At 41.5% G+C, this 16,947-nt stretch overlaps 1 protein-coding gene across 4 annotated transcripts in view; it reads left to right on the top strand.

Annotated features, from left to right (window-relative positions):
• Positions 1 to 16,947, top strand: part of GABRG3 (gamma-aminobutyric acid type A receptor subunit gamma3) — a 282,385-nt gene that overhangs the window by 232,055 nt on the left and 33,383 nt on the right. For all 4 annotated transcript variants that reach the window (XM_033147527.1, XM_033147526.1, XM_033147524.1 and 1 more), the window contains one exon: positions 11,889 to 12,026. In XM_033147527.1, coding sequence (XP_033003418.1) covers positions 11,889 to 12,026 — 138 coding nt within the window. The remainder of the gene's footprint in view (positions 1 to 11,888; positions 12,027 to 16,947) is intronic.

Genomic DNA, 16,947 nt, shown 5'->3' with positions numbered 1-16,947 from the left:
GAGAAGGCAGGACTGACTTCATTCTTCCTTAGTTGCTGTTTTCCAGATGGAGGGGGTGAAAATGCATGTTCACGTGAAGCTCAGCATGCTTTCTTCCACATGACCCTCTGCCCCCACCTCTCTATCATTCTGTTTGCAGTTGTGATGCCAAACTCAGAAACATAAAATACATTTGAGGATTGTTTTGTCACTTGCCTTATGTCACTTGCTTCTAGTCCCTCTTGGCTTTTGCTGCCATTTTGATCCCACCCAATTCCTCTTCACTCTTTTCTTCCCAGCTTTCTGGGAGAGGCAAGAGATGACAGAACAGAACAATATGAGAGGATGAGAATTATCTTCTTTATCTGCCTCTCTAGTGACCCATCCTTTGCAATTCTGGGCTTGGAAATAGCTTGAGAAAGCAAGAGGAGATGGGGTGAGAGAAGGCCGGAGGGAGAAGAGGATGAGAGTTCTTCCTTCTCTGCCCTCTCTTGTCTTTTCAAGCTAGAAATAGCTTGGAGGGAAACGAACGAGGTAGAGAGAGTTGTTTGCAGAATCCTGTTTTTGCAAGAGTCATGTGGAGGGGGAAATGGACTGGCAACTGGCATGTGGTAGGGGATGGGGGAGAGATGCAGTTCAAATTTAAATGCAAACCTACCATATAAACTAAAGTGAAACACAGTCACCCTCTAAAATTCAAACTTCTCTGGATTGTGCAATGCAATGGATTTCTCAATGCAGTGTGCAGATATCATAAATGCATATATGAATGAATATAACAAACAAATTGCAGTGGTATCCTGGGTTACGTACGTGATCCGTTCCAGGTCGTGGTACGTAACGCGGACATGCATATCACGAATGCACAAAACAAAACAAAAAAGCCCCGGAAGAAGCACGATTTGAGCGCTTCTGCGCATGTGCAAGTTGTACCGAATGCTTCTGCGCCTGCGCAAGGTGCGCAGAATGCTTCTGCGCATCCAGGCGTTGCGCACGCTCTGGAAACACTTCCGGTTTGCAGGCATTCGCAACTCGAAGATCCGCAACATGGGGTGTGTGTAACCCGGGGTACCACTGTATATGGGGAAATAACTTGCAAAATGTGTACATTAGTCAAAACTGCATACAAAAATAAGTTTGGAATCATAGAATTGTAGACTTGGAAGGGGCGCTTAGAATAAATTTAGTATAAATTTATTATGATGAATTTATACTAAAATGCTGGTGAATTTTCAGGAGAGTTTTTTTTAAAAAAAAAACGCAATGCAGATAACTGAAGTTAAGATTGGGGGGAAAGAGAAACTCGGAGGTCCAAAATTGACAGATTTCTCCCTCCATATGTGGGGGTGGGAAAGTGAGTTTTCATAATCAAGTTTGGGCCAATATATGCAGCAAACAGGGGGGGAAATGTGGGAATTTGAACTAGAATCTGGTGGTAAAAAGCATGGGAGCTCCTAGATGAATAATCCAAGCACAAACACGGAGAAAAGTATAGCTTTGCAAAGTAAAAGACACAAAAGACATGTGAAACAGTCTCCTGAATGGTGCTTGGTTTTTGTTCATTTTAAAAATGAAGAGTAGCTGTCGGAGGCTACAAATCTGATCAGAGAAGAGTGGGAGGAGGGCTGCTTGGCCATTTTGTCTGGTTGTTTCCCACTCAGATCCTACCCTCAACTGCTTTCCTATCTATATAATAAATGATAAAAGTACTCACATCTTCCATAGTTTAAAAGCAGCTTGATGACAGCAATTTTGATTAGCAAAGTAGCATAAGGGGGAAAGGATAAATGCTCCTCTCCTTTCCTGCTCCTAATCAAACCTGCAGTCTCACAGTCTCCTGAGAATAGTTTTCCTGTTGGAACAATAAAAGGATGATATAGTCTACGTTTTTGAGACACCTCAAATATTTTTTTCTGGCATTACCAAAATAATAATAATAATAATTATCCATTCCACTTCATCAAGGCTACATTGCATTCCCCTCTGTAGGAACAAATTTGTCATATAGTGTTCGTTGTTGTCAATTTACCGTTAATTAGCTAACAAGTACCAGCACAAATGAACAGAAGTCAAAGGAAGGCAGAAGAGCTATATTAAACAATAGCTGCTACTACCTCCAAATGTGGAGAGAGAGAAAAATTCAGCATCTGAAACTGCTTGATGGGTTTTTAAATTGCAGCATTAAGTGTTTCACTTAAAAAAAAAAATCATCTTAATAAAAAAATTAATGGAAAAAGACCAGCCAGGAACTCTGCTTAAGTTATAAGAGCACAAGAATAGCCTGCTAGATCAGGCCAATAGCCCATCTAGTTCAGCATCCTGTTCTCACAGTGGCCAGCCAGATACCCAGTGCTACATTTAGAGTGGTTCCCCAGCACAGGGTGGCAAGCCAAGAAACGCAAAATTGAGAAGATCCATTTGGGAGTGCCCAATTTTGCCCTTTCCCAGGGTGCCATAATATGTATAATTTTTATTAAGTTTTTTTCTATTTTACATTTTAGAATATTCATTTGAACAACCTTAAAATATCAATGACTCCCTTCTTCTCCTTCCATGGTTCAATTTGCATGTCATAGATCCCTGCATATTTTACACAAACTAAACCATTCAATATTCCACTGTTACACCCATCAAAACTTATTTACACGGTTGAATTCATCTTAATGCTGCCAACGTTTTCAAGTGTACACAATTTCCACCCATATATTCATTAAACATTTTCCAATCTTCTTTAAACGTATATTCTTCTTGTTCTCTTATTCTATAAGTTAAGTCTGCCAGCTGCACGTATTCCATCAATTTAAGTTGTCATTCTTCTTTAGTTGGGACCTCACCCATTTTCCATTTTTGGGCTAACAAAACAAGGGCCGCAGTTGTGGCATATATAAATAGCCTTTTTTGACGCCTGGGAATTGCGATCTGAATTATCGTCCTACTGTGGTGGCAGAACATAACCATCATGACTAGTAGAAATTGATAGCCGTATACTCCATGAATTTCTTTAGTCTTCTTTTAAAGCCATCCAAATTGGTGGTCATCACTGCCTCATACATATGCGCTGCGTGAAAGATGACTTTCTATTGTCTGTCCTGAATTTTCCAAAGTTCAACTTTATTGGATGTTGTTCCCATGTTCTAGTGTTATATGAGAGAGAGAGAAAAACTTTAAACTGTTTTTTAAACTGGGAAAAGCAGCTTAATTTATTTGTCATAGAATGGATAAAATTTCTAAAGAGCCTAACTCGGTAGCTAAGCTACCATAATTAAATCAGAGCAGTTGCAAAGTCTGCCTTCATTTGCATAGTTACAAAGGCAGATAACTTTTCTAGTGAAAGTTAGGGGTTGACGGTGTGGGCGAGTGTGCATCTCTTTCTGTAAGATCTTTAGCAAATTGGCTAAGGAAATGCTCGCACTGCCTGGAACATCAGCTGCTAACAAAGAGCAATTTATAACCCAGCTTTCCCCCCAATCTCAAAAAGGAGTAGGACAGTGACAGCTTTTGTAGAAATACCTGCTCTATTGCCAACCGCAAGGCTACAGCACAGTGAATTGATCTTGGAACCCATCTTCCATACTTGCAAGCTTATGTTTGTGGCAGTGAAGTCTTAAAGATAGCTAAATTTATGCTCCCGAGGCAGCTTTGGGTCTCAAAGCTAAGTGAACATTGCTCCTGCAGGAAATGAACTGCATCTGAAAGTCCTAAAGGCTGTACTTTGCTGTCCCTTAAGTCTTGACACCAGTTCCCTTTCCATGCCAAGTTTCCAATCGCTCTCTTTGAACACACTTTCCAGTGTTTTTCTTTCAAAATGGGCGTTCTGGTGTATCCCCAAACTCTGGCATAAATATGTCTCAAGTGTATACTATAAGGTTACCAGATTTTTCTCAATGAATCCGGGGACACTTTTCAACTTCAATGGATTTTGTTTGTATGGGGACTGATTTGTAAATCTGGAGACTGTTCCCAGGAAACAGGGGCATCTAGTAACCTTAGTATACTAGCCAATTCTAGCCAACAACTTCAGGAACCATTGAACCATGGGGAGTGTGCAAGACCACTCGCTTGACCTGATCATGGTCTCATTGAAATTGGTGGGGCAAAAGTGGGCATTCAAAGGCATTGGGACCATTGACTACAATGGAATTTAGTTGTGAATGAGCTGCTGACCAATAGACGATTCCCAACCCATTCCAGTGTTGACTGATCACAATGGATTTGAATTATGAATGTCTTCCTGGTAGACCTGAACACAGCCCCACTGAAAAATGTGGAACCTCAGTATAGAACCGGATGTTTAGGTCCCACTGATTGCAATGACATTGAGTAGCAAGGAATATTCACTGGACTGAGCCCAAAGAATGCCATATTCTATTATTTTTTTGTTTGAAATAAACATTTTATTTTTGCCACAACCCCAGATGTTGTTTTTTTTTCAGCTCCTGTGCTGCTGATTTGTTTGGGGGTGGCAGTGGAGCCTATATAATTTCTTGACTTCATCCATTTTATCATCCTCTACAGAAGGAAGAGAAGTCAAGAGATTATCAATACACTTCACAAAACTATATAGTCAAAATCAGTCCTCTACTTCTGCATAAAGGCTTCAGTTTCCATCAAAAATGTTTCAATGCGAGGGCAAAGGACATTAAATTTCTTTAAAATATATTGACTGAAATACACTGGAAGAAACTGAGGGAGGTGTGCTGAGCGCATGACCTCAATTTTTACTGTAATGGAAAGGAAGCAAAAGGGGATGGGATAAATATCTGTGTTTCCTTGAAAATTGTGCAGCTATTTGCAGCAGGTTAATCTCAGGGGAAATTTGTAATAATAATAAAATACAAAAATTGTATTTTATACTTAATAGCTCTTTTGCTGCTATAAGGCTAGTGTTCCTGTACTTTCTAAATCATAAAAGTTTATACATAATTATATAGTGACATTTTAATATATAAAGCTACAACTCCCTGTGCCTCATTGGTTAAATATAGACTTTCCCCAGTTCTCAAAAGCCAGACCAATTCCTCTATCTACAGCAATTGCTGGACACCCTCTTCAATTCAACTTTTATCTTTTAAAGATATTTTAAAAATCTTTTGTCATTTTTTGTTTCAAATGTTTAAATATTGTCCTTTGTTATTATATTGTTTAATTTTCCTGTTGGATTTTTAGAAACTGCTTTGTGATTTACTCATTTTTTAAAAAAATGAGAAACAGTATACAAATACTTGAATGGATTAAAATTAAAGACTGTGTCCCAGGATACATTAATTGCCATATCATTCTGCCTCATATGTTGGTAGATCCTAATAAAGCCATTGCCCAGTTCTGAATTTTAAAATGTTAGCAATTGAGTTGGGTGTGGATGGGTTTGTGGGTGGGAGGGTGTAAGAGAGAGCTGGTTGATTAAATGATAAGTTTGCCATCTTCTTTTATGGACAGTGGCTCTATGAATTAACAGCTAAACAACAGGCAGTGCTTTGCTGGGACTGAATTATTCAGCTTCTAATCTCTATTTTGGAACTAAGTCCATAAGTTAGGGGATCGTCCACACTTCTGCATGACTGGGGCTTAGAAAGCATGAGTCTAAGCTGTTTTTCTACTTAGCCCACTTTCTATGAATGGGTTCAAGCACTTTTGTCTTTTGTCCTGCCACTGTCTCCAGAAAAACCTGCTCGCTAGCTCTAAATTGGAACAAACGGCAACCCCAATTGCCGTTTGTTCTGATTCAGTGCCATATGAGCCAGCTCCTAGTAGCCAAGGCAGCCCCCCCCCCCGCACGATTATTATTTTTAGGGGTTGGGCCCTCTCAATATTTAGAGAGCATTCAGCAATGCCCCCTCGCTCCTCACAGCAGCGCGCATGCAGTTTCAAGAAGTTGAGTCAGGCCCCCTCAATCAACTTGAGTGGCAGAGGAGCAAGCCGGGTTTAGACAGGGCAGAACGACAATAGACCACTGCTTTGTTTTAGCACACCTCATCGATAAATATGTCAAAAAAACACGTGGGGTGCTATACGCGGCCTTCATAGACCTGAGGGCGGCCTTCGACTCAATTTCACGAGTCAGACTTTGGGCCAAACTGAATGCAACTAGCATTGATAAAAGACTATTGGGATTGATAAATTGCCTTTACAAAGATACCAAGCTTTATGTAAGAACATCACTTAATGGGCAACTCATCGGCCCTATTACAGCCACCAAAGGGGTCAAACAAGGCTGCATTTTAGCCCCGGCCCTATTTAATTTATACATCAATGACATGATCAACTGCCTAACAGCCCCGGAGTTCCATGCCCCCAAATTGGCTGAAAAACCAATTTCAGTGCTCCTGTACGCGGATGACGCGGTTCTCCTTTCACGAACTAAAATCGGCCTCAAAAGATTGATGAGGGAATTTTCGGCCTACTGCAGGAGAGAACAATTGGTGGTGAACTGCCAGAAAACTAAGGTTATGGTGTTTGCTAGGAGACACAGAACACACAGATGGGCAATGGATGACCAAATAATAGAGCAGGTCAAGGTCTTCAAATACCTGGGAATCGTCTTCCAGTCAACAGGGTCGTGGGTGGCACATCAAAAATATGCCAGTGAAAAAGCATCCCAAAGCGCTAAGATTCTGTCGCGCTTTTTCTATACAAAGGGAGGCAGGTATATCCCAGCAGCCTTAGAGGTATTCCAAGCAAAACCTCTGGCACAATTACTCTACGGGGCTCCAATTTGGACGGGGATTCAGTGTAGCATCCTGGAAACGGTCCAATCAAAATTTCTAAGACAGATCTTTGCCGTTCCACCATGCGCACCAAATGCGGCTCTACGTCTTGAGGCCAGCCTTCCATCTGTTGAAACACGGACTTGGCAAAGAACATTAAATTACTGGCTCCGTCTAAATCTAAATCCATCTGGGCTATTGCATCTAGTCACACGGGATGTACACAAAAGCTCATGGGAAAAGGCTGTACACCAAAAACTCCTCTCGTGTGGCTTGCATGCACAGCATTTACTCACAATGGGCCTATTCAAGGCAAAAAGCCTCATAAAACAGCGCCTGAAGGATATTGAACAGCAAAATAACCTGGCCATCATTAAGAAATTCAGTGCATGGTATATTCATCTTCCCCCCTCCTACCTGGACTCCCAGGCGGCATACCTGTCCAATTTAACTATCCCAAAATATAGACGAGCTTTTACGTTGGCCAGATTGGATATGCTACCTTCCGCTGTTCTTGAAGGCCGATTCTCAAAAACACCATTCCATAATCGACTCTGCCCCTGTGGAGTCGGTAATGTGGAGACTGTATCACATGTACTCCTGTCTTGCCCCTTATATAAAGACTTGAGGGAAGAGATCGTCATGCCACTCATACTCGCCATTCCAGGCCGCTCGCCCGAGGACATACTGTTTTTCCTCCTGGCAGACCAGAACACCCAGACAACGGAGAAGGTAGCCAGATTTGTTGAGAGGGCCATGAAATTGAGGGCTGCCAGCTGAATAACAGTGCCCCCTCATAATTAAGATCTCATTTATTCTTGTTTTAATTGTGCCGAATCCCGATTCAGCTCATTTTATTGGTTATATATGGTTTTATCAGTATTGTATCTGTAATATGTGTTGTTGTTTTTTTTTGTTTTTTGATGCAACGGCCTGTGGGCTATGCAAATAAATAAAGTTTGTTGTTGTTGTTGGCAATCAACTTGAGAAGACGGCACCTCTGTTCAGTGTTAAAGATTGGGTTTCCCTGGGGGAAAGCAGTGGGGCAAACAGACTACAACATCCAGCCTATGATTTTAACAACAACAAAAAGAATCCTCATCTTTCACCAACCCCGTGCTATCTGCAGCATGAGCGGAAGAGTTCTGAACAACTCAAAGGCTTGCAACCATTTTTGTGACATTTTAGTGGGTTCCTATAAAGGCATTTTCCACCTGTGGATTTTCTTAAGCCTCCTTAAAGTTAATAATCCTAGAAAAAGTGGGAAATGTGGGAAATCATTGTGGTGAATAGACAACGTTGCATGCCCGTTGTGTGGCGCTGCTGCAGAGAATAATTTTTCAGCAGGCTTCATGTGGGGTAGTAACATTTGAATTAGCTCCACAAATGAGTCGATCAAGTAGATGGAAAACATGGCAGTGGAATAATGGCAGGATTTTCTCTCATTAACATTTTGACTGGCCACCCACCACACAAACTGCTTTATACTTACTGCAGAAAAGTTGAGATCTCTATCATTTGCCAGCAAGATATCAAAAATGATACATGAAATCCATGAACCCAGCAAGCCTTCCGCAGTTGGCAAGAGCTCATCGGTGCAGCCTTTGATTGTGAACAAGGCAGAAATATTGCCAAGGTTTTGCAGTATGTTGTTTACCCAGCATGCCTGCACAGCCCTTTCACACTCAAAGGAAGGTGAATAATATTTAACAGAACATTTAATTTTAACTGAGTGGAAATGGTCTTGTCTCCATTACACCTGGTGCTCATGTGCATATAATTGTTTTTGGACTGGATGGTGCTGAATTATGGATATAGTAGGAAGGGTAATTATGCATATCGTCAGGGTAATGCCCAATGGGCAAGTACTTGGCGGAGGGGAAATGCTATCTTTCATTATGTATGGTAATAACCAGCTACAATGAAACAGCAAGGTAGAGAAGAATGTGCCAGCCCTTCACAAAAGCATCCCTTGCTTCTTTGTGAACTGTACAAAATATTCAGGGGAAGGGCTGTAGCTCAGTGGTAAAGCATTTGCCTTGGGTGCCTTGAGTCCCAGGTTCAATCCCTGACATCTCCAGGTAGGGCTGAAGTAGATCCTGGAGATCCACTGCCAATAATTGGTGTGTCTTGAGTGCAGCTTCCTATGTAAAATATTGAGGTGCCAGGACAGGATCTGCTAATGACCTGCCATGGATTCAGGGTGGGAATGTGTCCTCTGCAGGGACAATTCTCTGTTTGAATGGACAGTTGTCTGGACAAAGTGCAGTTAAAGAAAAGTAGGGTCTTGAAGGGACCATTAGTGGTTAGTATCTGGAATGAGTACCGGTAAGCAGGCCAGTCCGCTTGAGACTTCCTAGGGTAGTGATAAACAGGATATCAAATCCAAACTACTACTCTTCCTCCTCCTCTTCTTCTTCTTCTATCTTCTGCATCATGGTGAGATGTGCTATATTCTATTTACATTATAGTAATTATCTCTACATTTCCATATTTTTGTACAAATAAGCAGTCTGCATCCTCTGTTTTTGGTGACATGTAACTACCTACATGGAGTTTTGAGATGGATAGCACCCGTGCACTTCACAGCAAACTGACAACCTTGGACAAAACAAAATCGAAAATTCTTTCTAGTAGCACCTTAGAGACCAACTGAGTTTGTTCCTGGTATGAGCTTTCGTGTGCATGCACACTTCTTCAGATACACAGACAACCTTGGAGTAGCTCAAAGACTGGCTAGATGCTGGTACGGTTAGGTAACTGCTTCCTTCACCCTAGGAGCCCATTTCTTTCCAGGGCTAAAGATATGCATGAAAACCTATGACTCAGCTACACAGCTGAAAATAAAACATTTTAAATGTGTTGTCAAGTGCAATATATAAATGTGGCACTAGATGGGGAAAGTGAGCTATGCAAAATTCAATGTGTGTTTCAAAACTTTTTTTAAAGCATTTTCACAGCGTTTTTTTTATATGTGTGTAGATTCCACCCTGGAAATAATGGGAAGTCTCCAGAAAGTAGAAGGAACTTTATGTGCCAGAGCCATCTAGTCTTTTTCTCTCAGAGACTGGGTTCTGGCTACTACTGCTTCTGTCCATTGAAGCCAATGGGAGAGAGGAGGTGTGCTCATCAAATAACTTAATGCCAATACTTAGGATGATGTCCCACAAGAGGTAATTGCAGGCTCTGGACCTTGGCTTGGGTGGAAGGCAGGAAATGAGACTGTTGTGTGTTGCCAAAATGAAACCAGATAAGGGCTCTGTTCATACTCCTGCCACCCCTCATACAACTGACTGCATAACAACAGTCTTGTGACTTCATGTGTATGGATGGCTCTACACTGTTTCCTATTTGCAAGACTTGGAGTTTCATTTTTCAAGCAGTCACAATCTTGGGAATGCTGTTTCATAAAACGGGTTTGTTCACCCGATTGCCACTGAACTGTGAGCCCACAGACTCCTACAGGTGATCATTTAGGGGCCAGCGAAGGACGGACCAGGCCAAATGAATGGCAAGAGAAAGATGCAATTTTCCACTGAAAATGGAAACAACTTTGAGCCCTAAAATCACTCACTCTTCTAGAAGTTCTGGACATGTTAAAGATTAATTCTTGCTTAACCATGAATCCTTAAAAATAATCTGCCTGACAGAACAGTAAATTATTATCTCGGCCATCTTGCCAATCAGCAGACTGTGAAACTATAAACAGTTTTCATTCACTTGGAAAAAAAAGAAAATCTGTGATAACTGTAACTCTGGAACATTGATTGAAAATAAATGAATGCTGCACTCCAAAAGCACTTGTAAATTTAAAGAGATCACAGATTAACATGTTGTAGGCATCTTTCATGCTGTAATGTTACTTGAGACAATGAATTAAAGGAAGAAAGAATTAATTAGAATGTGGTAATGAATAATTGTGCTGAAAAGAAGGATAATATCACCTCATCACCGTCAGAATTATTTTCCAAAAGGCTAGTGTGTTGGAAAAACACTTTAGAACTTTAAATATTATATATCCATAAGTTTTAGTGGAATGATGGTGATTTGCTATTAAACATCCTCCTTCAACTGTTATCTGATAGTCTCTGATTGTACTTTTTAATGTGTTTTTAAAATTATACATAGATATTATTGTGAACTGCTGTGATATTTTTATATATTTTATGTGTTATATGTTCTATATATATTAAAATGAAAAATAGAGGCAGAGCTCCACCACTGCACCTGAACCACACCAACCTCCCCACTGCCTTCCCCCTCTCCATCCTGGTAAACCCATTTTAGGAAGGCAGCATTGCAGTTCCACCCCAACGGCATGTAACTATGCACACACAGGGCCCTGTACATAAATTAGAACCTGTAAGCCAGAAGCGGCTTAGTCATGCTGGCCTCATGACCCAGAAGCTGTATGCCGGCTCCCTCGGCCAGTAAAGCGAGATGAGCGCCGCAACCCCAGAGTCGTCCGCGACTGGACCTAATGGTCAGGGGTACCTTTACCTTTACCTTTAAGCTGCCTTGAGGTGGGGTATGTATAAACCAGGCATCCCCAAACTTGGCCCTCCAGATGTTTTGAGACTACAATTCCCATCATCCCTGACCACTGATCCTGCTAGCTAGGGATCATGGAAGTTGTAGGCCAGAAACATATGGAGGGCCGAGATTGAGGAAGCCTGGTCTATACACTGGTTTCACTTGAGAGACCAGACCAGATTTAGGAATCAAAAATCTGGAGACAAATTTGGTTGAGAAGTTCAAAAGCATCCCAAGTGATCTTAGCAAATTTCAGTGGCAACTCTAGTATCACATGAAACTAAAGCTGACTTGGTTCAAAAATTCATCATCACCAGAATGGTAACAACAACAACAACATTTCTATAGTAGTACCGGTACTGTATACTATTGATTGTGCTGTTGTTATATATAGTCAATAATGTTGAAGAGCCATTAAGGCTGCATATCTATACCCACTTAAAAAGGAAGGAAACATCAAGTAGACATGCATTGGGTTGCATTGTAAATCTGTGAAATCCTATACATCTCTACTCGAAAGTAAGTCACGTTGAATTCAATGGAGCGTAGGATTGCAGCCCAAGGTATTAAAATTTATTCTGAAGTTATAAAAAGTGTGACATGAATCTAATGCAAAAGTTTAACATCGTAGAATGTTTACCATGCATTTGATAAAAAACTTTTAATTTACAGATGGCTATCCTCAAGAAGAAATGATTTATAGATGGAGAAAAAACTCAGTAGAAGCTGCAGACCAGAAATCCTGGAGACTCTATCAGTTTGACTTCATGGGTCTCAGAAATACCTCTGATATTGTGCAAACATCTGCAGGTAGGTACAATGCAACAACAATGAACTTTCTGGTCTGAAGGTTTAGGGGTTCAGTACAGCCCTTTCCTACATCAATAAATGTGAAACATGGGTCAATATAACCAGCACAGTATTGAAAAGTAGTGGGCAGCCATTGCCTTTAGTAGTCCACACATTGTTGGACTCCAACTCCCATCATCCATGACGATTGGCCATGACTGCCAGGGCTGATAGTAGTTAGAGTCCAACAGGGTCATAGGTTCCCTTGCCATGGAATAAGAGAAAATACTTCCCCAATTAACTTACTGAATTTACTGCTACAAGCTGCGGTGATGGCCCTTAGTACATTTTTTTTAAAGAGTTGGATAAATTAATGGGAGATCAACCTATCAGCTGCTGTCAAACTTGGAAGCTCAATGAATGAAGCTCCATTTATGGAAATAGTATGCCTTCAACAACCAGATGCTAGGCATGGCAACCATCTTTGTGTCCTATGTGTATGCTTCTAGAGGCATCTGGCTGGTTTCTGCTGGAACAGAATCCTGGATTCAATGGACATGGTTCAGACCCAGCAGGCCCGTTTGAATGTTTCTATGTTGTCAGCTTGACAGCCCTGGCCATCTGGCACATTGAAGGAGAGAGTTAGGATTCTCATACACAGTCTGTAGCTGTACAGAAACATTTCCCTGCTGAAAGTGTCATGCCCAGTTGAATAGTCCATTCTAATGAGATCTCCTAGCACTAGTCATTGGAACCCAGACACCTGTGGACCGCATCACAATAGCGTCATTGCATCTGCATCAACATCCAATCCCATCTCAGTAGTTGGCGTACCAATAGATCTTTGTTGACATATCTAACAACATGCTTTTATGTTCTTATGATGCTTGCCCTCTATGTGCCGTGTGTGAGCTGCATAAGAATACCTTTATGAGCTTGGCCAGGATAGGGCACAGCTGAGCCGTGTGGTGGGCTGTGCACAATATGTGTTTAGGGGTTGTTTAGCTATGACTAGGCTCAAAAGGGATTTCCCAGCTCTGCTAGGAATATCACAAACGAACAAAGGAATTCCCAAGGCATTAATGCAAACAATAAATGACCTTCATGCTTCAACTATAGGTCTTTTTCAGAGCATATGCATACAATGCATTGATATGAAATATATTATACGCAGGACACGGGTGGCGCTGTGGGTTAAACCACAGAGCCTAGGGCTTGCAGATCAGAAGGTCAGTGGTTCGAATCCCCACGATGCGGGGTGAGCTCCCGTTGCTCGGTCCCTGCTCCTGCCAAGATAGCAGTTGGAAAGCACATCAAAAGTGCAAGTAGATAAATAGGTACTGCTCCAGCGGGAAGGTAAATGGCATTTCCGTGCGCTGCTCTGGTTCGCCAGAAGCGGCTTAGTCATGCCGGCCACATGACCCAGAAGCTGTACGCCAGCTCTCTTGGCCAGTAACGTGAGATGAGTGCCGCAACCCCAGAGTCGTCCGCGACTGGATCTAATGGTCAGGGATCCCTTTACCTTTACCTATGTTATACATGGCAGAGCTTGTATGGTATGAAATTGAAGCGTGGTGGACATCACTGCTGTACCCTCCCAGCTTTGGCCCCTTGGCCCCTTACCATACCTTACTTTAAGAGGGGCAGGATGATGCACCATCAGCCAAAGAAAAAATGAAAAAAAGAAGAAGTCAATCACTGATGTTGGCACTGTCCATTTACATGTTCTCACAATCTCTCTGGATCCTCGATGTAGTGTCACCCAGAAGTGAGGAAATTAAAATGGCAGATGCCAGGCACATCACTGAGAAGAGGACAGGGCCTGTGTGACTGTAGTGATATTTCGGATCAGCAGCAGGGTGATCAGTGGGTCCTCCTGAGAATTCAGTGGCAGGAGCAGCACCCACCCTTTCTTGGTAACCTGGCATTGGGGAAGCCTGCTAAGTAGCCCAGCCTCTTCCCACCCTGCCCCACCGACTGCTACTGAGCCTAAGCTGATCAGTAGCAAAAAGTACCTTGCAAATAACTCCTAGGACTTAAACCTAATGTTGTGTAATGAAATATCTGCTGCACTTGGTAGACTGAAAATCTCATTCAAGCTAAGCACCATCTAAAAGTTATAAATGATTCTGAAGTATGTTAGATGGATCAATATGTCACGGCAAGTCCTACAGCCATGCATTGTCAGTAACAGTCTGCTAATTTAATATGAAGTGATGGATTCTTCGAAGATGAAATTAAACAGATCAAGCTTTCCCTATTGGGACACATTGCACAGAAAGAACAAAACACCCATCTGCAAGTCAATGATTTATGGGCTACCCATTCACATCAATAATGCATCTTTGTGGTTGAAGACCATTTCCTCGCTAAAATGCAATTAACATATTACTAAATCTTGTGATTATATGGTTCAGTTGAAGTGATCATTAACAAATGAAGCCAATATAAAAGCAGCGTTCTAACATTTTGTGAGGAAATTCGAATGCCGGGATGTAAGGATGTGTTTCTGACCTGCAACGTGAGCTCTATATGTCTGTATCAAGACGGAGTCTACCGTTTTGAAAGCAGGGGGTATTGGACTTCCGGCGAGGGTGCCATTGCCGGCGGTCGGGAGCTGTCTCGCCTCCGAGACAGCTCCGCTTTTCCCGGGGGTTAGGAGACCCGCAACCGTTCTGCGGGCTCTGGCAAGCCGCGGGAGGAGCGTCCCACGGTCTGGGCACTCCGGCGGGCCCCTTTGCGCCGCTCCATTCTCAGGATTCCCTTGTAAAAGGGAAGCCCGAGTGAATGGTAAGCGGCGCAGGGCTGTGGAGGCTGTCCCCAGCCAGGAAACCAAGCGCCGGCCGCCGCTGGCATTTGAACACCCCATTCTTTCTCTTTTGGCTTAAAACAAGAAGAAACCCGTAAGCTGTAAGTACGGAGTTTAATTGGCTGCATAAATTAATTTAATTGGCTTTAGGGGAGAAACGTTAAAGAGGAAGTCCATTTCTCTCCCTTGTGACAGGAGAATAGTAACATTGGCTCTGGCTGTTGCTACTTTTGGCTGATACAATGTTTTGCTGACTTTGCGTTGGATTTATTAAGAAACCCCTGTTAGGGGTAGAGCTGAGAATTTTGAGGTATTTCTTCTGAGAGTCTGTGGATTATAAGGTGAAGAATTTTTGCACTCTGATCAGGGGGAAATGGCGGCTGTAATTTGAGATCTGAAGATGGAAAAGTACTGAACTTTGTTATTTCCTGCCTACTTCTGCCATTTTTGGTTTCGCTTTTACGATGACACCAGACTCAGTAATGACTTTAGGACAAAGGACAATTCTTCTGAAACTAGAACTTTTGCAACAGAATGTCACCGAATGTTTGGCTGAGATGGCCGAGACTCGAACTGCTGTTAAGAACTTTGCTAAGGAACTTAAAGAAACAATTGGGGAACAATGTGTGGAGATTTCATCTGAAGTAGAGAAGACGCAACTCCAAGATGAAGAAAAATCCTGTCGATGTGAGAGGTCCGGGATTGTTTATCATGACGTAATAACGGCTTTCTGGGGTGGGAGCCCAGAAATGCAGGAACAACAATTTTGGAAATTACAACTACAGACTGATCTGAAAATTGAACTGGAGATGCTTGGTGGTGATGTATTACATCCTTTGAAGAGTTCAGCAAAGTTCCTTTGGGACATTGTTTTGAGTTTCGGATACAAAGGAAAAGATGATATTCTGGACAATGGCGTGGGAAAAGGATGGGGGGAGGCCTGGTGGGTAATTGTGATGGGAGGAGAAAAAATGGTAAGAAGGGGGATAGGGTGAAAGAGTAAATTTGATTAAACAGGAAGGCCTATCACGGTACCCCGACGTCAGAGAGTAAAAATTGATTTGGTTTGGTTTGCAGAAGAAATACTTAGGTTTTTATGATATTGTACTGTTTTAATAATTTATAAGGTATGAATTAGAAGTAATAATAGCAACAGTTTTATGGAACTAAGAGAAGAAAAGGCTATAAGAAGTTAAGATTTGCAATATGAAGTATTTTTTTATATTTGGAATTTAAATGATATAAGATGTGGAGATGAAGAATAAGAATGATGGTGAATGTAAAGTTAAAATAATTAGGAAAGTTACTAAAGTAGATTAGAATTGAACATAGGAGAGAGAACGGGGGAAGTCCTCCAAATAAGATTTCGGAACAAGAGTAAAAAAATTAACAGTTGGTGTGTTCCTGTATGTAAGGTTTGTATTTGTTTTCTTTGAATTGTTGAGGTTCTTTGTATTTGTTTTTTCTTTGCATGATTGTTATTATTTCTTGTTGTGTCTTTGGTTGTATTTGTTATTTTTTTCTTTAATGTGGAAAACCAACAAATTTTTGTTAAAAAAAAGAAAGAAAGCAGGGGGTATTCTCCTCCTCCCTTTCACTTACAAGCCCTGTGTGTTGATGCCTCTGAAGTCGGAGTGAGGAAGATTCCAGTTTGCTCTGTTTTTGGAGCAAACCTTCCATTCACAGATCAAAACATTAATCTGAATATTAAGCCACATGATCATTGGCCTGAGATATGCCTGGGCCTATACTTCACTTACAGCATGGTCTGCGGGCTGCCTTCCTTCCTTCCTTCCTTCCTTCCTTCCTTCCTTCCTTTCTTTTAGCTTTTGGAGCAGCACCATGACTGCATTCTAAAACATGTCTTTGAAATTGCTCCCAAGTAATGATTGTATGCAGAAATGTAAGGGATTGAATTTAAGATAGGAAAAATGAGAAACCAAAATTAACTGATTTGTCCATCTCTATTGGCTATAACCCATCAGCTCTAATGCAGGTAAAATATATGCAACAAATAGCTTCAAGCCTATGCATATTAACCCAGATTGTTCAGTAAAGAAAAATGTGCCTATTATAGCAGCCCAAGTCCCTCTGAAAGCAATTTACTATTTAAAATTTACTTTTACCTGGACC

The sequence above is a fragment of the Lacerta agilis genome, chromosome 4, assembly GCF_009819535.1.
Source record: "Lacerta agilis isolate rLacAgi1 chromosome 4, rLacAgi1.pri, whole genome shotgun sequence".
NCBI classification, from domain to species: Eukaryota; Metazoa; Chordata; class Lepidosauria; order Squamata; family Lacertidae; genus Lacerta; species Lacerta agilis.
This window is presented reverse-complemented; position numbering and strand designations above follow the sequence as displayed.